Here is a 26,378-nt window from a genome sequence, read left to right as displayed (position 1 = left end):
AGAACGGAGAAAGAACTTGTTAGCATTGCTATACGTTCAAATATTCTAAAATATATTTTAGCATCATGGATGCTCTGTAATGTTGACACTTTGCTCTACAGTATGGGGTGATGGGGAGAGAGAGAGAGAGAGAGGGAAGGAGGCAGAGAGATGGAGAGAAGGAGGGAGAAAAACAGATGGACAGAGAGGAGGGAGAGAGATGGAAGGAGAGAGAGAGGAGAGAAGGAGTACAGAAAGAGGGAGCGCGAGAGAGGAGGCAGAGTGTAATGGCTTTCGATTGTAGAAGGAGAGCAAGGCACAGCGTGGTAGGCGTACATCGTAACTTTATTGACGACACCAAACAAAATAACAAAGACAAAAAAAAACAAAAGAGCACAGTTCTGTCAGGCAACAGCAACTAAACAGAAAACAAGATCCCACAAACTCAGGTGGAAAACAGGCTGCCTAAGTATGATTCCCAATCAGAGACAACGAGACAGCTGCCTCTGATTGGGAAACACACTCGGCCAAAAAAAAAGAAAAATAGAAAACATAGAATTTCCCACCGAGTCACACCCTGACCTAACCAAACATAGAGAATAATAAGGATCTCAACAAAAGGAGAGAGAGAAGGGAGAGAAATAGAGAGAGCGACAGGAACCAGTCAGCTTTACCTTGAAGTCGTATGTGTATTTGGTGTAAGTCATGAGGACAGTCCCTATAGCCTACCACTAACCCTATGAGGACAGTCCCAATAGTCTACCACTAACCCTATGAGGACAGTCCCTATAGCCTACCACTAACCCTAGATGGACAGTCCCTATAGCCTACCACTAACCCTATGAGGACAGTCCCTATAGCCTACCACTAACCCTATGAGGACAGTCCCTATAGTCTACCACTAACCCTATGAGGACAGTCCCTATAGCCTACCACTAACCCTAGATGGACAGTCCCTATAGCCTACCACTAACCCTATGAGGACAGCCCCTATAGTCTACCACTAACCCTATGAGGACAGCCCCTATAGCCTACCACTAACCCTATGAGGACAGTCCATATAGCCTACCACTAACCCTATGAGGACAGTCCCTATAACCTACCACTAACCCTATGAGGGCAGTCCCTATAGTCTACCACTAACCTTATGAGGACAGTCTCTATTGCCTACCACTAAACCTGAGGACAGTCCCTATAGTCTACCACTAACCCTATGAGGACAGCCCCTATAGCCTACCACTAACCCTATGAGGACAGTCCCTATAGCCTACCACTAACCTTATGAGGACAGTCTCTATTGCCTACCACTAAACCAAACTGGATGCAGTATATCACAGTGCCATCCGTTTTGTCACTAAAGCACCTTATACCACCCACCACTGCGACTTGTATGCTCTAGTCGGCTGGCCCTCGCTACATATTCGTCGCCAGACCCACTGGCTCCAGGTCATCTACAAGTCCATGCTAGGTAAAGCTCCGCCTTATCTCAGTTCACTGGTCACGATGGCAACACCCATCCGTAGCACGCGCTCCAGCAGGTGTATCTCACTGATCATCCCTAAAGCCAACACCTCATTTGGCCGCCTTTCGTTCCAGTACTCTGCTGCCTGTGACTGGAACGAATTGCAAAAATCGCTGAAGTTGGAGACTTTTATCTCCCTCACCAACTTCAAACATCAGCTATCTGAGCAGCTAACTGATCGCTGCAGCTGTACATAGTCTATTGGTAAATAGCCCACCCATTTTCACCTACCTCATCCCCATACTGTTTTTATTTATTTACTTTTCTGCTCTTTTGCACACCAATATCTCTACCTGTACATGACCATCTGATCATTTATCACTCCAGTGTTAATCTGCAAAATTGTAACTATTCGTCTACCTCCTCATGCCTTTTGCACACATTGTATATAGACTCCCCCCTTTGTTTTCTACTGTGTTATTGACTTGTTAATTGTTTATTCCATGTGTAACTCTGTGTTGTCTGTTCACACTGCTATGCTTTATCTTGGCCAGGTCGCAGTTGTAAATGAGAACTTGTTCTCAACTAGCCTACCTGGTTAAATAAAGGTGAAATAAAAATAAAATAAAAAATATGAGGACAGTCCCTAGAGCCTACCACTAACCCTATGAGGACAGTCCCTATAGCCTACCACTAACCCTATGAGGACAGTCTATAGGGTTAGTGGTAGTCTTGCAGCCTTACAGTTAACTAGTCCAACGCTCTAACCACCTGCCTCTCATTGCACTCCACGAGGAGCCTGCCTGTTACGCGAATGCAGTAAGAAGCCAAGGTAAGTTGCTAGCTAGCATTAAACTTATCTTATAAAAAACAATCAATCAATCATAATCACTAGTTAACTACACATGGTTGATGATATTACTAGTTTATCTAGCGTGTCCTGCTTTGCATATAATCGATGCGGTGCGCATTCCCGGAAAAAGGACTGTCGTTGCTCCAACGTGTTCCTAACCATAAACACCAATGCCTTTCTTAAAATCAATACACAGAAGTATATATATTTTTAAACCTGCATATTTAGCTAAAAGAAATCCAGGATAGCAGGCAATATTAACCAGGTGAAATGGTGTCACTTCTCTTGCGGTCATTGCACGCAGCAAGTTTGGGCCACCTGGCTCATTGCGAACTAATTTGCCAGAATTTTACGTAATTATGACATAACATTGAAGGTTGTCCAATGTAACAGGAATATGTAGACTAATGGATGCCACCCATTAGATAAAATACGGAACGGTTCCGTATTTCACTGAAATAATAAACGTTTTGTTTTCTAAATGATAGTTTCCGGATTCGACCATATTAATGACCTAAGGCTCGTATTTCTGTGTGTTATGATGTTATAATGAAGTCTATTTGATAGAGCAGTCTGACTGAGCGGTGGTAGGCAGCAGCAGGCTCGTAAGCATTCATTCAAACAGCACTTTCGTGCGTTTTGCCAGCAGCTCTTCACTGTGCTTCAAGCATTGAGCTGTTTATGACTTCAAGCCTATCAACTCCCGAGATTAGGCTGGTATAACCAATGTGATATGGCTAGCTAGTTAGCGGGGTGCGCGCTAATAGCATTTCAAACGTCACTCGCTCTGAGCCTGTGGTTGTTTCCCTTGCTCTGCATGGGTAACGCTGCTTCGAGGGTGTCTGTTGTCGTTGTGTTCCTGGTTTGAGCCCAGGTAGGAGAGAGGAGAGGGACGGAAGCTATATTGTTACACTGGCAATACTAAAGTGCCTTAGTACTACTTCCGGCGCCGACAGAGATGGCCGCCTCGCTTCGCGTTCCTAGGAAACTATGCAGTTTTTTGTTTTTTTACGTGTTATTTCTTACACTAGTACCCCAGGTCATCTTAGGTTTCTTTACATACAGCCGACAAGAACTACTGAATATAAGATCAGCGTCAACTCACCATCAGTACGACCAAGAATATGTTTTTTGCGACGCGGATCCTGTGTTCTGCCTTACAACCAGTGTAACCGAGTGGATCACATGCAGCGACCCAAAAAAACGACTCAGAAAAAGAGGGAAACGAAGCGGTCTTCTGGTCAGACTCCGGAGACGGGCACATCGTGCACCACTCCCTAGCATTCTTCTTGCCAATGTCCAGTCTCTTGACAACAAGGTTGATGAAATCCGAGCAAGGGTAGCATTCCAGAGGGACATCAGAGACTGTAACGTTCTCTGCTTCACGGAAACATGGCTAACTGGAGAGACGCAATCCGAAGCGGTGCAGCCAGCGGGTTTCTCCACGCATCGCGCCGACAGAAACAAACATCTTTCTGGTAAGAAGAGGGGCGGGGGCGTATGTCTTATGGCCAACGTGACATGGTGTGATGAAAGAAACATACAGGAACTCAAATCCTTCTGTTCACCTGATTTAGAATTCCTCACAATCAAATGTAGACCGCATTATCTACCAAGAGAATTCTCTTCGATTATAATCACAGCCGTATATATCCCCCCAAGCAGACACATCGATGGCTCTGAACGAACTTTATTTAACTCTCTGCAAACTGGAAACGATTTATCCGGAGGCTGCATTCATTGTAGCTGGGGATTTTAACAAGGCTAATCTGAAAACAAGACTCCCTAAATTTTATCAGCATATCGATTGCGCAACCAGGGGTGGAAAGACCCTGGATCATTGTTACTCTAACTTCCGCGACGCATATAAGGCCCTGCCCCGCCCCCTTTCGGAAAAGCTGACCACGACTCCATTTTGTTGATCCCTGCCTACAGACAGAAACTAAAACAAGAAGCTCCCACGCTGAGGTCTGTCCAACGCTGGTCCGACCAAGCTGACTCCACACTCCAAGACTGCTTCCATCACGTGGACTGGGAGATGTTTCGTATTGCGTCAGACAACAACATTGACGAATACGCTGATACGGTGTGCGAGTTCATTAGAACGTGCGTTGAAGATGTCGTTCCCATAGCAACGATTAAAACATTCCCTAACCAGAAACCGTGGATCGATGGCAGCATTCGTGTGAAACTGAAGGCACGAACCACTGCTTTTAATCAGGGCAAGGTGTCTGGTAACATGGCTGAATACAAACAGTGCAGCTATTCCCTCCGCAAGGCTATCAAACAAGCTAAGCGCCAGTACAGAGACAAAGTAGAATCTCAATTCAACGGCTCAGACACAAGAGGTATGTGGCAGGGTCTACAGTCAATCACGGACTACAGGAAGAAACCCAGCCCAGTCACGGACCAGGATGTCTTGCTCCCAGGCAGACTAAATAACTTTTTGCCCGCTTTGAGGACAATACAGTGCCACTGACACGGCCTGCAACGGAAACATGCGGTCTCTCCTTCACTGCAGCCGAAGTGAGTAAGACATTTAAACGTGTTAACCCTCGCAAGGCTGCAGGCCCAGACGGCATCCCCAGCCGCGCCCTCAGAGCATGCGCAGACCAGCTGGCCGGTGTGTTTACGGACATATTCAATCAATCCCTATACCAGTCTGCTGTTCCCACATGCTTCAAGAGGGCCACCATTGTTCCTGTTCCCAAGAAAGCTAAGGTAACTGAGCTAAACGACTACCGCCCCGTAGCACTCACATCCGTCATCATGAAGTGCTTTGAGAGACTAGTCAAGGACCATATCACCTCCACCCTACCTGACACCCTTGACCCACTCCAATTTGCTTACCGCCCAAATAGGTCCACAGACGATGCAATCTCAACCACACTGCACACTGCCCTAACCCATCTGGACAAGAGGAATACCTATGTGAGAATGCTGTTCATCGACTACAGCTCGGCATTCAACACCATAGTACCCTCCAAACTCGTCATCAAGCTCGAGACCCTGGGTCTCGACCCCGCCCTGTGCAACTGGGTACTGGACTTCCTGACGGGCCGCCCCCAGGTGGTGAGGGTAGGCAACAACATCTCCTCCCCGCTGATCCTCAACACTGGGGCCCCACAAGGGTGCGTTCTGAGCCCTCTCCTGTACTCCCTGTTCACCCACGACTGCGTGGCCATGCACGCCTCCAACTCAATCATCAAGTTTGCGGACGACACAACAGTGGTAGGCTTGATTACCAACAACGACGAGACGGCCTACAGGGAGGAGGTGAGGGCCCTCGGAGTGTGGTGTCAGGAAAATAACCTCACACTCAACGTCAACAAAACTAAGGAGATGATTGTGGACTTCAGGAAACAGCAGAGGGAACACCCCCCATCCACATCGATGGAACAGTAGTGGAGAGGGTAGCAAGTTTTAAGTTCCTCGGCATACACATCACAGACAAACTGAATTGGTCCACTCACACAGACAGCATCGTGAGGAAGGCGCAGCAGCGCCTCTTCAACCTCAGGAGGCTGAAGAAATTCGGCTTGTCACCAAAAGCACTCACAAACTTCTACAGATGCACAATCGAGAGCATCCTGGCGGGCTGTATCACCGCCTGGTATGGCAACTGCACCGCCCTCAACCGTAAGGCTCTCCAGAGGGTAGTGAGGTCTGCACAACGCATCACCGGGGGCAAACTACCTGCCCTCCAGGACACCTACACCACCCGATGCTACAGGAAGGCCATAAAGATCATCAAGGACATCAACCACCCGAGCCACTGCCTGTTCACCCCGCTGCCATCCAGAAGGCGAGGTCAGTACAGGTGCATCAAAGCTGGGACCGAGAGACTGAAAAACAGCTTCTATCTCAAGGCCATCAGACTGTTAAACAGCCACCACTAACATTGAGTGGCTACTGCCAACACACTGTCAATGACACTGACTCTACTCCAGCCACTTTAATCATGGGAATCGATGGGAAATGATGTAAATATATCACTAGCCACTTTAAACAATGCTACCTTATACAATGTTACTTACCCTACATTGTTCATCTCATATGCATACGTTGATACTGTACTCTATATCATCGACTGCATCCTTATGTAATACATGTATCACTAGCCACTTTAACTATGCCACTTGGTTTACATACTTATCTCATATGTATATACTGTACTCGATATCATCTACTGTATCTTGCCTATGCTGCTCTGTACCATCACTCATTCATATATCCTTATGTACATATTCTTTATCCCCTTACACTGTGTATGACAGTAGTTTTTTTTTTGGAATTGTTAGTTAGATTACTTGCTCGTTATTACTGCATTGTCGGAACTAGAAGCACAAGCATTTCGCTACACTCGCATTAACATCTGCTACCATGTGTATGTGACAAATAAAATTTGATTTGATTTGATTTGATCTAAGAACATCCAATAGTCAAAGGTTAATGAAATACAAATGGTATAGAGATAAATAGTCCTATAATTCCTATAATAACTACAACCTAAAACTTCTTACCTGGGAATATTGAAGACTCATGTTAAAAGGAACCACCAGCTTTCATATGTTCTCATGTTCTGAACTGAAACGTTAGCTTTCTTACATAGCACATAATGCACTTTTACTTTCTTCTCCAACACTTTCTTTTTGCATTATTTAAACCAAATTGAATATGTTTCATTATTTATTTGAGGCTAAATTGATTTTATTGATGTATTATATTAAGTTAAAATAAGTGTTAATTCAGTATTGTTGTAATTGTCATTATTACAAATAAATACAATAAAAAATAAAAACATTTGCAGATTAAATCGGTATCGGCTTTTATTTGGTCCTCCAATAATCGGCATTGGCGTTGAAAAATCATAATCGGTCGACCTCTACTACAGACGTGTAGCCTACCTTAAAGTCATAGGTGTAGTTGGTGTAAGACATGAGGCTGCCCTGGTAGGGGTAAAGTATCTAGAGGTGTAGCCTACCTTAAAGTCATAGGTGTAGTTGGTGTAAGACATGAGGCTGCCCTGGTAGGGATAGGGTTAGTATCTAGAGGTGTAGCCTACCTTAAAGTCATAGGTGTAGTTGGTGTAAGACATGAGGCTGCCCTGGTACGGGTAGGGTTAGTATATAGAGGTGTAGCCTACCTTAAAGTCATAGGTGTAGTTGGTGTAAGACATGAGGCTGCCCTGGTAGGGGTAGGGTTAGTATCTAGAGGTGTAGCCTACCTTAAAGTCATAGGTGTAGTTGGTGTAAGACATGAGGCTGCCCTGGTAGGGGTAGGGTTAGTATATAGAGGTGTAGTCTACCTTAAAGTCATAGGTGTAGTTGGTGTAAGACATGAGGCTGCCCTGGTAGGGATAGGGTTAGTATATAGAGGTGTAGCCTACCTTAAAGTCATAGGTGTAGTTGGTGTAAGACATGAGGCTGCCCTGGTAGGGGTAGGGTTAGTATCTAGAGGTGTAGCCTACCTTAAAGTCATAGGTGTAGTTGGTGTAAGACATGAGGCTGCCCTGGTAGGGATAGGGTTAGTATATAGAGGTGTAGCCTACCTTAAAGTCATAGGTGTAGTTGGTGTAAGACATGAGGCTGCCCTGGTAGGGGTAGGGTTAGTATCTAGAGGTGTAGCCTACCTTAAAGTCATAGGTGTAGTTGGTGTAAGACATGAGGCTGCCCTGGTAGGGATAGGGTTAGTATATAGAGGTGTAGCCTACCTTAAAGTCATAGGTGTAGTTGGTGTAAGACATGAGGCTGCCCTGGTAGGGGTAGGGTTAGTATATAGAGGTGTAGCCTACCTTAAAGTCATAGGTGTAGTTGGTGTAAGACATGAGGCTGCCCTGGTAGGGGTAGGGTTAGTATCTAGAGGTGTAGCCTACCTTAAAGTCATAGGTGTAGTTGGTGTAAGACATGAGGCTGCCCTGGTAGGGATAGGGTTAGTATCTAGAGGTGTAGCCTACCTTAAAGTCATAGGTGTAGTTGGTGTAAGACATGAGGCTGCCCTGGTAGGGGTAGGGTTAGTATCTAGAGGTGTAGCCTACCTTAAAGTCATAGGTGTAGTTGGTGTAAGACATGAGGCTGCCCTGGTAGGGATAGGGTTAGTATCTAGAGGTGTAGCCTACCTTAAAGTCATAGGTGTAGTTGGTGTAAGACATGAGGCTGCCCTGGTAGGGGTAGGGTTAGTATATAGAGGTGTAGCCTACCTTAAAGTCATAGGTGTAGTTGGTGTAAGACATGAGGCTGCCCTGGTAGGGGTAGGGTTAGTATATAGAGGTGTAGCCTACCTTAAAGTCATAGGTGTAGTTGGTGTAAGACATGAGGCTGCCCTGGTAGGCGCTCTTCAGCTGGAAGCTGTGAGTGATGCTGCCGTTGCCTTGGCAGCTGAAGTTGGTGAGAGCCTCGTTGTAGCGCAGCTCTCTGAAGTCCTTGTGATTCTCTGCTACACCACCGTTACTCAGGTACTCCACTACTCCTGGGGGTGGCATGGTAACTGTTAATTCAGGGTGTAGAGAGGTAGATAGTTATCTAAGTAAGTGGCTGAATTAATAAGGTGACAGGGCATCATAATGGTGTTATCTTTCTGCCGAAGTCAAAGCCCTTTTGGATGAGTTATCTGTACAGCTGCCACTGCAACTTGAGTTCCTTCTGTTTTTCTTTTACACCTTCCGCCTGCTCCTCCGCCATCTTCTCCGAGCAGAGCAGGCATGCCCGTTGCCCTAGCGACTCCAGACTACACACAGACACAGTACTGTTGTGTAAACAATGGTGTCGTTCATAATAGAGAGGGAAAAAGGTCCCAGTGGTTCTGAGCCATGTCTCTAGAAATGAGAAGAGAAACCCGCACACTGCTCCTTATTAATAACCTTCACGTATCGGCCTCAAGGCCTTCTTTATATTAGCCCCCTTGTGTAGACATAGCTTCACCCACAGGTCTCTAGAAATGAGAAGAGAGACCCGCACACTGCTCCTTAATAACCTTCACCTATCGGCCTCAAGGCCTTCTTTATATTAGCCCCCTTGTGTAGACATAGCTTCACCCACAGGTCTCTAGAAATGAGAAGAGAGACCCGCACACTGCTCCTTAATAACCTTCACGTATCGGCCTCAAGGCCTTCTTTATATTAGCCCCTTGTGTTGACATAGCTTCACCCACAGGTCTCTAGAAATAAAATTACAAGAATGAGAATCCCCATCCAACTCCTTCTGTGAGGGGCCTTTTCCCATTTATTTAATCTACTTCTATGGTCAGGTTCTTACCAGAGTCAAATCAGAGTCAAATTTTTTAAAATTTGTCACATGAGGCCGAATACAACAAATGTAGAGTTCACCGTGAAATTAATTTATTTTTGAGTACTTTCCCAATAATGCAGTTAAAAAGTATAAAAATTAGCAAATAGATAAAAAAATAAAGTACTAACACAATAATAACGAGGCTTTATAGAAGGAGATCCGGTACAGAGTCAGTATACTAGGGTATGAGGTAGTTGGGGTGATTGATTGAGGTAGTATACTACATGTTGGTTTGGTTAGGTGATTGATTGAGGTAGTATACTACATGTTGGTTTGGTTAGGTGATTGATTGAGGTAGTATACTACATGTTGGTTTGGTTAGGTGATTGATTGAGGTAGTATACTACATGTTGGTTTGGTTAGGTGATTGATTGACTATGTACATGTGGGTAGGGGTGAAAAGCAGAAAGTATGGGTAGCCATTTGATTAAAAGGTTCAACAGTCTTATGGCAGAAGCCTTTTGGCCTAAGACTTGGCGCTCCGGGAAACCGTGCGATAGCAGAGAGAACAGTCTATGACTTGGGTGGCTGGAGTCCTTGACCATTAAAGAGGGCCTGACACCGCCTGGTATAGATGTCCTGGGTGACAGGGAACTCGGCCCCAGTGATGTTTTATTTTTTTATTTCACCTTTATTTAACCAGGTAGGCCAGTTGAGAACACCTTTATTTAACCAGGTAGGCTAGTTGAGAACAAGTTCTCATTTACAATTGCGACCTGGCCAAGATAAAGCAAAGCAGTTCGACACATACAACGACACAGAGTTACACATGGAGTAAAACAAACATACAGTCAATAATACAGTATAAACAAGTCTATATACAATGTGAGCAAATGAGGTGAGATAAGGGAGGTAAAGGCAAAAAAAGGCCATGGTGGCAAAGTAAATACAATATAGCAAGTAAAACACTGGAATGGTAGATTTGTAGTGGAAGAAGATGCACTGGGCCTTACATACTACCCTCTGTAGCGCCTTGCGGTCGGATGCCGAGTAGTTGTCATATCAAGCGGTGATGCAGCCAGTCAAGATGCTCTCAATGCAGCTGTAGAACTGATTGAGGAACTAAAGGGCCAATGCCAAATGTTTTCAGCCTCCTGAGGGGAAGAGACATTGTCGTGTCCTCTTCACTGCTGTGTTGGTGTGTTTGGACCATGATAGACCCTTAGTGATGTGGACACCGAGGAACTTGAAGCTCTCGACCATCTCCACTACAGCCCCTTCAATGTGAATGGGGGCGTGGCTCGGCACTCCTTTTCCTGTCGTCCACGATCAGCTCCTTTGTCTTGCTCACATTGAGGGAGAGGTTGTTGTTCTGGCACCACACTGCCAGTTCTCTGACCTCCTCCCTGTAGTCTGTCTCATCATCGTTAGTGATCAGGCCTACCACCATCGTGTCGTCAGCAAACTTGATGATGGTGTTGGACCATGTGCGGCCACGCAGTCGTGGGTGAACAGGGAGTTCAGAAGGGGGCTAAGAACGCACCCCTGAGTGACCCCCGTGTTGAGGATCAGCATGGCAGATGTGTTTTTGCCTACCCTCGTAACCTGGGAGCGGCCCGTCAGGAAGTCCAGGATCCAGTTGCAGAAGTAGGTGTTCAGTCCCAGGGTTCTGAGCTTAGTGATGAGCTTGAAGGGCACTATGGTGTTGAACACTGATCTGTAGTTGATAAACAGGATTCTCATGTAAGTGTTCCTTTTGTCCAGGTGGGAAAGGGCAGTGTGGAAATTCCATCACCTGTGGATCTGTTGGGGCGGTATGCAAATTGGTCCAGAGTGATGGCGTTGATGTGAGCCATGACCAACCTTTCAATGTATTTAAATGGCTACAGATGTGAGTGCTATAGGGCGATAGTCATTTAGACAGTTTACCTTGGTGTTTTGGGGCACGGGAACTATGTTGGTCTGCTTGAAACATGTTGGTACTACAGACTGGGTCAGGGAGAGGTTGACAATGTCAGTGAAGACACTTGCCAGCTGGTCAGCACATGGTCTGAGTATGCGTCCTGGTAATCCATCTGGCCCTGCGGTCTTGTGAATGTTGACCTGTTTAATGGTCTTACATCGACTACGGAGAGCCTCACACAGTCGTGTGGAACAGCTGGTGCTTTCATGCATGGTTCAGTGTTGCTTGCCTCGAAACGAGCAGAGAAGGTATTTAGCTCGTCTTGTAGGCTCGCGTCTCTGTGCAGCTCGCAGCTGGGTTTCTCTTTGTAATCTGTGGTAGTTTGCAAGCCTTGCCACAGCCGACTAGCGTCACGGCCGATGTAGTAGGATTCGATCTTAGTCCTGTATTGACAGTGACACTTTGCCTGTTTGATGATTCGTCTGAGGGCACAGTGGGATTTCTTATAAGTGTCCGGATTTGTGTCCCGCTCCTTAAAAGCGGCAGCACATTGCGGATGTTGCCTGTAATTCATGGCTTTTGGTTGGGGTATGTACGTACGGTCACTATGGGGACGAGGTCGTGGATGCACTTCTTCATGAAGCCGGTGACAGATGTGGTACACTCCTCAATGCCATCAGATGAATCCCGGGACATATTCCAGTCGTTGCTAGGGAAACAGTCCCGTAGCTTAGCAACCGCTTCATGGGACCACTTCTGTATTGAGTGAGTCACTGCTACTTCCTGTTAAAGAGTTTGTGCTTGAAAGCAGGAATTAAGAGGATGGACTTGTGGTCAGATTTGCCGAATGGAGGTCGAGGGCGAACTTCGTATGCGTTTCTGTGTGTGGAGTAAAGGTGATCTAGAGTTGTGTCTCCACTAGCTGTACAGGTGACATGCTGGTAGAAATAAGGTCAAACAGATTTCAGTTTCCCTGCATTAAACTCCCCGGCCACTAGGAGGCGACGCATCTGCGTGAGCATTTTCTTATTGGTCAGGTAGCGACATGAGGTCAGCACAGAGCATGATAGGGATAGGGGCTGGGTGTGAGTTAGTGTTAGGTTCTTACCAGAGTCGGGCAGAGAGTTGAGGTCAGCACAGAGCACGATAGGGATGGAGGCTGGGTCAGAGGTCGGGGAGCCTGTTCCCACGGAGCTCTGGTGCCTTTCAGCGATGCTCTTTAACTCAGACAGGAACATCATGGTCTGGATCAGCTTGACGTCACAGAACTCCGGGTCCCAGTGCATGTGGGCGTTGGCCACCAGGATCAGCTGTTTCTCCTGCAGCGGCTTCAGGCCTGAGGAACAGACACAGTGAGTTAAGCTACACAGAAACATATGAATGAAAACCAATGAAACATTTTCTATTTTTGCCCATCAAGTTGAACTAATCTGAACTTTTTTTAGGACGAGTTGCACAAAGGCAGACATTTTTTTTGTGTGTGTGTTTTTTTCCCCCACGAACAATGGTGGGAGTTAACAACAAACTGTAGTCATTTGTAGTCAAATAAAGTAAAAAAATTTTTTTTTAGAACTTGTCACTTTGAAGAGCAGAGACTGCCATCTACTGGTTCAATCTGGTACTGGTACTTCAAATGGTACAGTATCTCCACAGGCAGAGAAGGCTTCACAAATAATTATTGTTGACTGACCACCAGGTTCCTCACCACCAGAGAAGTTGTCTGACTGACTGACTGACAGGTTTCTCACCACCAGAGAACATGTCCTTGTTGACCTCCAGCAGGACAGCGACCCCGATGTTGTCCTTGGTCATGACCCTGTTCAACATGACCTCTGAACCCTCAGAGTTCGCCATGGCAACCTGGTTGAACTCCACAGTGTGTTTCTGCACCAGAGTAAATCTGAAACATAACAAGACCTGGGTTCAAGAGGCAAGCTCAATCGAACACAGATTTTCAAAAAAACACTGGTGTAAAAAAAAAAGGACGTTATAAAATTTTTATTTGATTGATTGATTCACTCACTTCTCTGTTTTGAAGAACACGGCACACCCATCCACGTGTTTCCTCTCCTGTTCTGAGACCAGTTTGGCACGAGACTTTGGGCAGAAGTACCCGTGGTACCCACGCTCCTTCAGTGTCTCCAGAAACAGAGCGTGATACTGCTCCGTCTCCACCTCCTGAGGACACACGACCAAGACGTTTGAATTAAGTTTCTGGGACAAAGTTCGCATTTAAGATGTTAATGGAATAATTCAACGAGCCAACGTTCCTCACAGAGAGTGTGTGAACCGTGGTTGGTTCTCATCTTGCTTAGGCTAATTTGCACAGGAAATACATTTGTGATACTTTGCAAGTTCAGTTAAGCCGGAGCTTTCCGTTTTCCGCAACAATATTCAACATCTTCAACGCATGGCCAACCTAACAACCTCTAGACGTGCCAGACCCTACAGTAAGTTCCCCTAGACTGATGATGTCAGACTCTACCTGTAGACTGATGATGTCAGACCCTACCGGTAGACTGATGATGCCAGACCCTACCCGTAGATAGATGATGTCAGACCCTACCAGTAGACTGATGATGTCAGACCCTACCAGTAGACTGATGATGTCAGACCCTACCCGTAGACTGATGATGTCAGACCCTACCCGTAGACTGATGATGTCAGACCCTACCCGTAGACTGATGATGTCAGACCCTACCCGTAGACTGATGATGTCAGACCCTACCCGTAGACTGATGATGTCAGATCCTACCCGTAGACTGATGATGTCAGACCCTACCTGTAGACTGATGATGTCAGACCCTACCTGTAGACTGATGATGTCAGACCCTACCTGTAGACTGATGATGTCAGACCCTACCTGTAGACTGATGATGTCAGACTACCCGTAGACTGATGATGCCAGACCCTACCCGTAGACTGATGATGTCAGACCCTACCAGTAGACTGATGATGTCAGACCCTACCAGTAGACTGATGATGTCAGACCCTACCAGTAGACTGATGATGTCAGACCCTACCCGTAGACTGATGATGTCAGACCCTACCGGTAGACTGATGATGCCAGACCCTACCTGTAGACTGATGATGCCAGACCCTACGAGTAGACTGATGATGTCAGACCCTACCCGTAGACTGATGATGTCAGACCCTACCCGTAGACTGATGATGTCAGACCCTACCCGTAGACTGATGATGTCAGACCCTACCTGTAGACTGATGATGTCAGACCCTGCCTGTAGACTGATGATGTCAGACCCTAACTGTAGACTGATGTTGTCAGACCCTACCTGTAGACAGATGATGTCAGACTACCCGTAGACTGATGATGTCAGACCCTACCCGTAGACTGATGATGTCAGACCCTACCCGTAGACTGATGATGTCAGACCCTGCCTGTAGACTGATGATGTCAGACCCTAACTGTAGACTGATGATGTCAGACCCTACCTGTAGACTGATGATGTCAGACCCTACCTGTAGACTGATGATGTCAGACCCTACCTGTAGACTGATGATGTCAGACCCTACCTGTAGACTGATGATGTCAGCGTCACAGTGTGTAATCTCCTCCATGATGCCCTTCTTCCTGTACTCCCAGTTGAGGGCCCAGGAGGGACAGTAGTCGTACAGCTGACGCGTTGCGTACTTATCGCACAGCACGTTGTAACACATCACTGTGAACATGGCTGGGAGAGGGAGGGAGGAGCAGGGAAGTGGGGGGTGGGGATCTTTAAAACACCATCAACAACTCAATGGCATGCATCATGACGCATGTAGTACTGGCCCAGGAGTGATGAGTATCATTTCTGTCTTTATCTGTTGTGGTCTAGTCCTGTCTTTATCTGGTGTGGTCTAGTCCTGTCTCTCTGTCTTTATCTGTTGTGGTCTAGTACTGTCTTTATCTGTTGTGGTCTAGTACTGTCTTTATCTGTTGTGGTCTAGTACTGTCTTTATCTGTTGTGGTCTAGTACTGTCTTTATCTGTTGTGGTCTAGTACTGTCTTTTCTGTTGTGGTCTAGTACTGTCTTTATCTGTTGTGGTCTAGTCCTGTCTCTCTGTCTTTATCTGTTGTGGTCTAGTACTGTCTTTTCTGTTGTGGTCTAGTACTGTCTTTATCTGTTGTGGTCTAGTACTGTCTTTATCTGTTGTGGTCTAGTAATGTCTCTCTGTCTTTATTTGTTGTGGTCTAGTACTGTCTTTTCTGTTGTGGCCTAGTACTGTCTTTATCTGTTGTGGTCTAGTAATGTCTCTCTGTCTTTATTTGACCATCGCCAAAACAAAGACGGTTCTGCCGAGCTGTTCGAGGAAGGACAGAGGAAGGCTCCACACCATTCTCTCACTTGAGTATCTTACCTAGTGATTTTCAGACGATCAATTGTTGCTCTTTTGTAGCTTTGTCAACTATGTGTGTGTGTTTTCTATACTTGTTTGCTACTCTCCCTGCAGGCTGTACAGACGCTCACCTCCCACGTGGTCTCTGGTAGTGGTTGGAACTGCTGATCTGAGCTCCAGAACGCTGAGTTCATCTCAGCCTACGCTGCCCTTCAGTCCCTTGTCCCTGATGGAGACATGGATCACCCCAGAGAACACTGCTAATCCAGCTGCTCTCTCTTCATCTGACTATGTTTTCTCTCATAGTCTGAGGATGGAGAGGATCTGCGTCTGCACCACGTACTCTCACTACTGGTGTCCCCCAGGGCTCGGTTCTAGGCACTCTCCTCTTTTCTACTATACACCAAGTCACTCAGCTCCATCATGTCCTCACATGGTCTCTCCTATCATTTCTATGCGGATGACACTCAACTACTTTTCTCTATCCACCTTCTGACACCCAGGTGGCAGATATCTCAGCTTGCATGTCGGCCCATCACCTCAAACTCAACCTCGAAAAGAAGGTGATGCTCTTCCTCCCGAGGAAGGCCTGCCTGCTTCAAGACCTCTCTATCATGGTTGACAACTCCACGGTAACCCCCTCCCAGAGTGCAACTAACCTTGACCCTGGACAACAACCTACTCCTGCTGCTACTACTCCTGCTGCTACTACTACTACTCCTGCTGCAACTACTACTGATAATGCTGCTGATACTACTGATACAGCTGCTACTACCACTATTGATACTGCTACTACTACTGCTACTACTACTACTGATAATACTACTACTACTACTACTACTGCTTCTACTGCTACTACTACTGCTTCTACTACTGCTGATACTACTGCTGCTACTACTACTACTGATACTGCTGCCACTACTGATACTACTGCTGATACTACTACTGATACTGCTGCTACTACTGATACTACTGCTGATACTACCGTTGATACTACTACTACTACTACTGATAGTGCTGCTACTCCTTATACTAGCTACCATTGGGACCAGGGGTAGTAATGTCGTAGCTACCATTGGGACCAGGGGGTAGTAATGTCACAGCTACCATTGGGACCAGGGGTAGTAATGTCACAGCTACCATTGGGACCAGGGGGTAGTATTGTTGTAGCTACCATTAGGACCAGGGGTAGTAATGTTGTAGCTACCATTGGGAGCAGGGGGTAGTAATGTTGTAGCTACCATTGGGAGCAGGGGTAGTAATGTTGTAGCTACCAATGGGACCAGGGGTAGTAATGTTGTAGCTACCATTGGGACCAGGGGTAGTAATGGTGTAGCTACCATTGGGACCAGGGGGTAGTAATGGTGTATCGACCATTAGGACCAGGGGGTAGTAATGTTGTAGCTACCATTGGGACCAGGGGGTAGTAATGTCGTAGCTACCATTGGGACCAGGGGGTAGTAATGTCGTAGCAACCATTGGGACCAGGGGTAGTAATGTTGTAGCTACCATTGGGACCAGGGGGTAGTAATGTCGTAGCTACCATTGGGACCAGGGGGTAGTAATGTCACAGCTACCATTGGGACCAGGGGGTAGTAATGTCACAGCTACCATTGGGACCAGGGGGTAGTAATGTCACAGCTACCATTAGGACCAGGGGGTAGTAATGTCGCAGCTACCATTAGGACCAGGGGGTAGTAATGTCGTAGCTACCATTGGGACCAGGGGGTAGTAATGTCACAGCTACCATTAGGACCAGGGGGTAGTAATGTGGTAGCTACCATTAGGACCAGTGGGTAGTAATGTTGTAGCTACCATTAGGACCAGTGGGTAGTAATGTTGTAGCTACCATTAGGACCAGTGGGTAGTAATGTTGTAGCTACCATTAGGACCAGGGGGTAGTAATGTCATAGCTACCATTGGGACCAGGGGGTAGTAATGTTGTAGCTACCATTGGGACCAGGGGGTAGTAATGTTGTAGCTACCATTGGGACCAGGGGGTAGTAATGTTGTAGCTACCATTGGGACCAGGGGGTAGTAATGTTGTAGCTACCATTGGGATCAGGGGGTAGTAATGTCACAGCTACCATTAGGACCAGGGGTTAGAAAGGTCACAGCTACCATTGGGACCAGGGGGTAGTAATGTTGTAGCTACCATTGGGACCAGGGGGTAGTAATGTTGTAGCTACCATTGGGACCAGGGGGTAATAATGTTGTAGCTACCATTGGGATCAGGGGGTAGTAATGTCACAGCTACCATTAGGACCAGGGGTTAGTAATGTCACAGCTACCATTGGGACCAGGGGTAGTAATGTTGTAGCTACCATTGGGACCAGGGGTAGTAATGTTGTAGCTACCATTGGGACCAGGGGTAGTAATGTTGTAGCTACCATTGGGACCAGGGGGTAGTAATGTTGTAGCTACCATTGGGACCAGGGGTAGTAATGTTGTAGCTACCATTGGGACCAGGGGGTAGTAATGTCGTAGCTACCATTGGGACCAGGGGGTAGTAATGTTGTAGCTACCATTGGGACCAGGGGGTAGTAATGTCGTAGCTACCATTGGGACCAGAGTGTAGTAATGTCACAGCTACCATTGGGACCAGGGGGTAGTAATGTCACAGCTACCATTGGGACCAGGGGGTAGTAATGTCACAGCTACCATTAGGACCAGGGGGTAGTAATGTTGTAGCTACCATTAGGACCAGTGGGTAGTAATGTTGTAGCTACCATTGGGACCAGGGGGTAGTAATGTCGTAGCTACCATTGGGACCAGGGGGTAGTAATGTCACAGCTACCATTAGGACCAGGGGGTAGTAATGTTGTAGCTACCATTAGGACCAGTGGGTAGTAATGTTGTATCTACCATTAGGACCAGTGGGTAGTAATGTTGTAGCTACCATTAGGACCAGTGGGTAGTAATGTTGTAGCTACCATTGGGACCAGTGGAGGGTAATGTTGTAGCTACCATTAGGACCAGGGGGTAGTAATGTTGTAGCTACCATTGGGACCAGGGGGTAGTAATGTCGTAGCTACCATTGGGACCAGTGGGTAGTAATGTTGTAGCTACCATTGGGACCAGGGGGTAGTAATGTTGTAGCTACCATTAGGACCAGTGGGTAGTAATGTTGTAGCTACCATTGGGACCAGGGGGTAGTAATGTTGTAGCTACCATTGGGACCAGTGGGTAGTAATGTTGTAGCTACCATTGGGACCAGGGGGTAGTAATGTCATAGCTACCATTGGGACCAGGGGGTAGTAATGTTGTAGCTACCATTGGGACCAGGGGGTAGTAATGTTGTAGCTACCATTGGGACCAGTGGGTAGTAATGTTGTAGCTACCATTGGGACCAGGGGGTAGTAATGTCATAGCTACCATTGGGACCAGGGGGTAGTAATGTTGTAGCTACCATTGGGACCAGTGGGTAGTAATGTTGTAGCTACCATTGGGACCAGGGGGTAGTAAATGTTGTAGCTACCATTGTGACCAGTGGGTAGTTATCTTGAAGTACCTGTTGGGGTCATTGGGTCTCGCTCCTTCAAGGTGATCCAAGGTCTCTGGGGGAGTTGTTCTGGGTGCACTAAATAAAGAAAGGACACAATTAATGAATTAACCTATTAACTAATTAACCAATTAACAAATGTACCTATTAACAAATTTACCAATTAACTAATTAACTAAATAACCAATTAACCAAATAACCAATTAACTACTTAACCAATTAACTACATGATTAATTAGAAGGAGACATAGGCGTTTAATGCTCTCTGGTTCAGGAGAAGACAATAAGACAATTCAGGTGTGGTGCTCCTATCAGGTTTATACCTAATGACTGCTTAAATTGGTATGAGCCGCGTCGATGGTTTTCCTGTGACGTGAATCGGTGGAACCATTTACCATCTTAATTGCCATAGATGTAGTTCAACAACCAATCTACCTGCTGGATTGTAGCATGTAGTTGTTCAACATTTTACCTGCTAGATTGTCATGTAGTTCAACATTTTACCTGCTAGATTGTCATGTAGTTCAACATTTTACCTGCTAGATTGTCATGTAGTTCAACATTTTACCTGCTAGATTGTCATGTAGTTCAACATTTTACCTGCTAGATTGTCATGTAGTTCAACAGTTTACCTGCTAGATTGTCATGTAGTTCAACATTTTACCTGCTAGATTGTCATGTAGTTCAACAGTTTACCTGCTAGATTGTCATGTAGTTCAACATTTTACCTGCTAGATTGTCATGTAGTTCAACATTTTACCTGCTAGATTGTCATGTAGTTCAACATTTTACCTGCTAGATTGTCTAGCCTGTAGTTCAACATTTTACCTGCTAGATTGTCTAGCATGTAGTTCAACAGTTTTCTGGTTCCATCTGATTTCTGGTACAGGTTGAGGATGTCTTGGGACAAAGGTTTACCTGCACAGAGATAACCTATTATTAATGCTTATGATATTGTATCTATCTAATACTGTGGTTACCTGCACAACAGATAGACTAGGATTACCTGCAGAGGCAATTGATCCAAACCATACGCTTTCTTTTATTAGCTTTTGTTACTCGCCATTAAAATCAATGATGTTGATAATCACTATGAATTGTGATTAACCTTTACAACAAATACATACCTTTTAACCCCAGGGATTGTAACTGGAAAAGCCGCCCGAGTTCGTAAGGTAAAACTCGTAAAAGATTGTTGTTTATAAGCAATTCCCTGGAGAATAAGTGATAGGAGAAACAGTTGAAAATGTTAAAAATGTAAATAAATCTGAGGGTAGAATTGACTGAATAGAGAACGGGACTAATACCAGCCATCCCTGCCTCGCATCATCATGGTGATCCCAGTGGGAACTGAACCCACAACCTTAGCATTACCAGCACCACTTCAGGACCTTATACCACCACACGGGAGCTCTTACCTGAGACACACCATGTTTCCGAGTTCGGCGGGCAGGCTCCGGAGCTTATTGGAGGACAGGTTCAAGTAGATGAGGTGTGGCAGCTTGCCGATGTCAGGCGGGATGCGACTCAGATTGTTGTCGTTGATATGTAGAGCCGTCAAGTGAGTGAGGGTCCAGAGAGAGCAGCTCAGACTCCTGACCCGACCTGAAGAGGAGATCAACGAGATACTTGTTAGAGCTAAACACTACAGCTAAGGCTTACAATAGTGCATTCTTCAGAGGACAGATTGTTTGTTTTCATTAGCTTTTTTCAAACTGTCTGTCTTTTTCTGATTGACAGACTGAAAAAATGTACAGACTGATTGACTGACTTAAGGCGCAGCCAAACTGATCAGTGGAGAACTGACATCAAATGAGAATGGATGAATTATGGTCTGTGGACCCTACACGTGTCCTCTTTTGTAATTGGCTAACTTCTAAATAGACCTATCAAAAAAAGCTCAACTCATTTGAACATTTTGACTGTGAAAACAGAGGGACATTTTCTGGATAAGGACGTGTAATCTCCGCTGACCATCAACGTACAAGTCCCATTGAGAAAGCACTGGAAATCACAGATACGGATGAAATCAAAGTGTCAGTTTGGACGCGCCCTCACTGACTGACCAAGGAAGGTAACTGACCTGATATCTCCAGCTGACTAGGGAAGGTAACTGACCTGATATCTCCAGCTGACTGCTGACCAGGGAAGGTAACTGACCTGATATCTCCAGCTGACTAGGGAAGGTAACTGACCTGATATCTCCAACTGACTAGGGAAGGTAACTGACCTGATATCTCCAACTGACTAGGGAAGGTAACTGACCTGATATCTCCAGCTGACCAGGGAAGGTAACTGACCTGATATCTCCAGCTGACTAGGGAAGGTAACTGACCTGATATCTCCAGCTGACTAGGGTAGATAACTGACCGGATATCTCCAGCTGACTGACTGACCAGGGAAGGTAACTGACCTGATATCTCCAGCTGACTGCTGACTAGGGAAGGTAACTGACCTGATACCTCCAGCTGACCAGGGAAGGTAACTGACCTGATATCTCCAGCTGACTAGGGAAGGTAATTGACCTGATATCTCCAGCTGACTGACTGACCAGGGAAGGTAACTGACCTGATATCTCCAGCTGACTGCTGACCAGGGAAGGTAACTGACCTGATATCTCCAGCTGACTGCTGACTAGGGAAGGTAACTGACCTGATATCTCCAGCTGACTGCTGACTAGGGAAGGTAACTGACCTGATATCTCCAGCTGACTGCTGACTAGGGAAGGTAACTGACATGATATCTCCAGCTGACTAGGGAAGGTAACTGACATGATATCTCCAGCTGACTGCTGACTAGGGAAGGTAACTGACCTGATATCTCCAGCTGACTGCTGACCAGGGAAGGTAACTGACCCGATATCTCCAGCTGACTGACTGACCGGGGAAGGTAACTGACCTGATATCTCCAGCTGACTGACTGACCAGGGAAGGTAACTGACCTGATATCTCCAGCTGACTGGTTGACTGACTACCTCACTGACTGACTGACTAGGGAAGGTAACTGACCTGATATCTCCAACTGACTGACAGACCAGGGAAGGTAACTGACCTGATATCTCCAACTCAGCCCAGTGTGACTTTTTCCCGTTGGCTACCTCCTCGGCTGACATTATGGTGTATAGTTGACGAGGATCCGGGGGATCATAGTTTTCCTTTGGCATACCTGTTAATCTGAGGAACACGGACACCACCAGAACAGGTTAAAAGGCCTGGTAACACTAACAAGCCAGGTTAAAAGGCCTGGTAACACTAACAAACTAGGTTAAAATGCCTGGTAACACTAACAAACCAGGTTAAAAAGCCTGGTAACACTAACAAACCAGGTTAAAAAGCCTGGTAACACTAACAAACCAGGTTAAAAAGCCTGGTAACACTAACAAACCAGGTTAAAAGGCCTGGTAACACTAACAAACCAGGTTAAAAAGCCTGGTAACACTAACAAACCAGGTTAAAAAGCCTGGTAACACTAACAAACCAGGTTAAAAAGCCTGGTAACACTAACAAACCAGGTTAAAAAGCCTGGTAACACTAACAAACCAGGTTAAAAAGCCTGGTAACACTAACAAACCAGGTTAAAAGGCCTGGTAACACTAACAAACTAGGTTAAATGCCTAGTAGACACACACCAAAGATTGAATTACACATGGTCTCTTGAGGTACCTGCTTTCTCTAGGGGATTTCATTCTAGGTGGGGATACTTGAAATTTCAGTTTGAGTGTGCAGAGCTGATTGTCAGTGACACAGTTATGGGGAAAAGTTATTGAAAGCTATAGGAAAGTACCAGTCAGTAGCACTGTTGTAACCTTGACTGTGCCAGGTAGCCTAGTGGTTCGAGGAGGGAGGCAGGTTGCCTAGTGGTTAGAGGAGGGAGGCAGGTTGCCTAGTGGTTAGAGGAGGGAGGCAGGTTGCCTAGTGGTTAGAGGAGGGAGGCAGGTTGCCTAGTGGTTAGAGTGTTGGACTACTAACCGGAAGGTTGCAAGATCGAATCCCCGAGCTGACAAGGTAAAGATCTGTCATTCTGCCCCCTGAACAGGCAGTTAACCCACTGTTCCTAGGCCGTCATTGAAAATAAGAATTTGTTCTTAACTGACTTTCCTAGTTAAATAAAGGTAAAATAAATAAAACATTTAAAAATAAACACGCAATGCTAAAGGCACTTTATTTCCATCAAGGTAGATTATAGAACGATGAAAGAAAGTATGTGCTCTGCTCATACTGAGATAAAATTAGGTTCAGTTATGAGACTGACTCATTTGGACGCCTGAATGTCATTCAAAGTTGATTTTATGAACCTGATTCAATGCAGTGGGAGTTCTGGGAACAAATAACCCAACAAAAACAAAGTAGAGTTTTACCATATGAATAAAAATGTGGCTCTAAATACTGTAATATTACTACATTGATATACTATAGTATTTACTGGAGTGATGTGGGCATAACTGTAGTATACTATAGTAACGTTTATTTGAGTATAAATACTGTAGTATTACTATTGATATACTATAGTATTCACAGTAGTGTTGTTGCGCAAAAACACAACCGTGATGACTGTAGTATACTATAGTATTCAGTTCACTGTAGTATTTTTGCAGACATGACTGTAGTATACTGTAGTAATGTTTATTATAGTATAAATACTGTAGTATTGCTATTGTAAAAACGGTAATAGGCACTGTAATGAAACAGGCAGGGAGCAGGTCTCGAACCCTCGACCTTCTAGCCCGAAGTCCAGCGCGCTATCGACTGTGTCCCAAAAGCATGCTCGACCGGCAGAGTCGATATCCGCGATTATAAACGCAGGGTCGTTAAAATACGATTTACTGTATTGTTTTTTTTTTTTTTTTACAAAGATTTGGGGGGCTTTCTCCTTATTAAGGAAATGTTCCATAACCTGTAGGTAGGTAGGACTGGAATCTGAACTGAGCTTCTGCTCTTTTCAACAACCTGCAGGGAACACAAGATATGGTAAATACTTGGCATGTAGGTCCTGTTGCGGTGATAGTGGCGCCAGCATCCGGTCACGTGTCCTGTTGCGGTGACAGTGGCGCCAGCATCCGGTCACGTGTCCTGTTGCGGTGATAGTGGCACCAGCATCACAGTATCAATAACGCTTTAACTAACAGGGCTTGTTCCTAGGCTGCTGAGTGGCTGCAGACCCCATGTTATGAAATAAACACTGGGGTTGTCATCCGATAATATATTTTCGAAGTATATTGGCAACTGCAGACACGGTTTATTTATGTCTGATAACTAACTTAAAACACTATTGTAAATGCTTTACCAACCAACCTAGCTAGCTACTGTACATTTCAATAAAGTTATCTAGCCATTTGCAATAGTAGCTATCGTTGATTGTAAACGTAGTGACAATTTCTTGTTGTTGATTTGTTAGCTGACAGTAGTGGGTATACCTAAATGTCAAACGTAGCAACAGCTATGCAACTGCATCGGGCCTGATTTGCAAGAGAAGTTTAGTTACCAGCTGTGAGCTGTCAAAACCCTCCATTCAACATGACACCTGCAAACATCAGTCAGAAATGCATATCAGCAGTTCTGACAACTTGAACACACAGCTGAACGTGTTGTCCGGTTAGTGTCTAAAGTAAATACACCCCCCAACCCCAAGGCTGAAGCATGGGTCTTGAGTAATTTGACAAGCGGATAGAGAGCACCCTCTCCTTAGCTATAGCTAACAAGCAAACTTTGTGCTTGTACCTTGGGAAGAGGTGACGCAAAATGTACACGGGAGAAATACGGAGAGACATTCGGGCCAAATAAATGATCTGTAACCATTACAATATAAAACATTGTATTACCTGCATTCGGGGGGTGGTAGAGAAGATGTAATGGGGATACTGTTAAAGACATACAGACGGAGATCCTGAACGTCCCGAACTACAAAAGAGGGTGAAGGAAGAACAACAAACATGGCTTCCGTTCGTACCGTCTAACCGAATCATAACGATGGGGTGCTTCCCGGGATCCGTGGTGGGCCATGCCTTCCCCTGAACCCTAACATAACCTTAATTTAATGTAACCCTTTTGAATTCCAACTTCAATGTGGGGGGTATGGACGTCCCAAATATCCCAGATTGCACGGGCCATATATGTGCCCCTCGGAACCAAAGTTACCTTCCGTTGTTTCTAAACGAGACGAATTGAATGAAGGACACCCGTAGAAACCAAATATGGCAACCTGCACGAGGATTGTAAAAGGTCAGTTCCACAAACAGTTTTTGTTGTTGTTGTTGTCTGTTCTCATGCAATTCAACTATTACAATCAAATATCGACATATATCAGAACTTGCCAAAACATTGCCGGCTTAGTTCCTTGCTGCCGACTCGGGCCAGTAGCTAATTAGCGAGGTTAGATTTTTAGCAAGTTCTAGTGTCTTAGCTGCTATCGCCAGTATATGACTAACTAACCAGTTGTGATGTTTTTACGTTTAAATCGCGTCCATAAATTTACCACTGTGCGCTAACTCATTTTCTAGTGTGGTTAACTGACCTGCCCAGCAGTGTCTATGCTGGTGGGCGTGATAACACAATCAATGTCTGACATTGTATCTACGAGTACGACTTGTTTTGAATACGATTCCTGTATTTTTTTTTCGTCACCTAACGTTACTATGCAAACCTTTTGGATATGTTGATTTCATGTTTCTAAGTTAGCTAAACTTCACAGATTGTCGGGTGAAATGCGTCTATACTTTAAACAATCAATCAGCAATCAAGGCTGTATCACAACCGGCCGTGATTTGGGGTCTCATAGGGCGGCGTCGTCCTGGTTTGGCCAGTGTATGTCGTCATTGTACATAAGAATTTGTTCTTAACTAATTGCCTGGTTAGAAAAACATACCATAACTGACCTGATATCTCCAACTAACTAACTGACCAGGGAAGGTAACTGACCTGATATCTCCAACTAACTGACCAGGGAAGGTAACTGACCTGATATCTCCAGCTGACCAGGGAAGGTAACTGACCTGATATCTCCAGCTGACCAGGGAAGGTAACTGACCTGATATCTCCAACTAACTAGCTGACCAGGGAAGGTAACTGACCTGATATCTCCAACTAACTAGCTGACCAGGGAAGGTAACTGACCTGATA

The 26,378-nt window shown here is 45.5% G+C and overlaps 2 protein-coding genes across 2 annotated transcripts in view; one reads left to right on the top strand and one right to left on the bottom strand.

Annotated features, from left to right (window-relative positions):
• The window catches only part of LOC112240285 (CCR4-NOT transcription complex subunit 6-like), a 26,787-nt gene extending 1,393 nt beyond the window's left edge, over positions 1-25,394 (bottom strand). The window contains 12 exon segments of the mRNA XM_042320249.1: positions 8,575-8,762; positions 12,532-12,759; positions 13,172-13,323; positions 13,447-13,601; positions 14,958-15,115; positions 19,273-19,341; positions 20,092-20,181; positions 20,391-20,476; positions 20,682-20,868; positions 22,315-22,436; positions 24,239-24,332; positions 25,082-25,394. Coding sequence (XP_042176183.1) covers positions 8,575-8,762; positions 12,532-12,759; positions 13,172-13,323; positions 13,447-13,601; positions 14,958-15,115; positions 19,273-19,341; positions 20,092-20,181; positions 20,391-20,476; positions 20,682-20,868; positions 22,315-22,436; positions 24,239-24,332; positions 25,082-25,133 — 1,581 coding nt within the window. The 5' untranslated portion in view covers positions 25,134-25,394.
• The window catches only part of mrpl1 (mitochondrial ribosomal protein L1), a 17,371-nt gene continuing 16,357 nt past the window's right edge, over positions 25,365-26,378 (top strand). Inside the window, exon 1 of the mRNA XM_042320250.1 lies at positions 25,365-25,481. Coding sequence (XP_042176184.1) covers positions 25,454-25,481 — 28 coding nt within the window. The 5' untranslated portion in view covers positions 25,365-25,453. The remainder of the gene's footprint in view (positions 25,482-26,378) is intronic.

This window comes from Oncorhynchus tshawytscha, linkage group LG04 (genome assembly GCF_018296145.1).
Source record: "Oncorhynchus tshawytscha isolate Ot180627B linkage group LG04, Otsh_v2.0, whole genome shotgun sequence".
NCBI lineage: Eukaryota > Metazoa > Chordata > Actinopteri > Salmoniformes > Salmonidae > Oncorhynchus > Oncorhynchus tshawytscha.
This window is presented reverse-complemented; position numbering and strand designations above follow the sequence as displayed.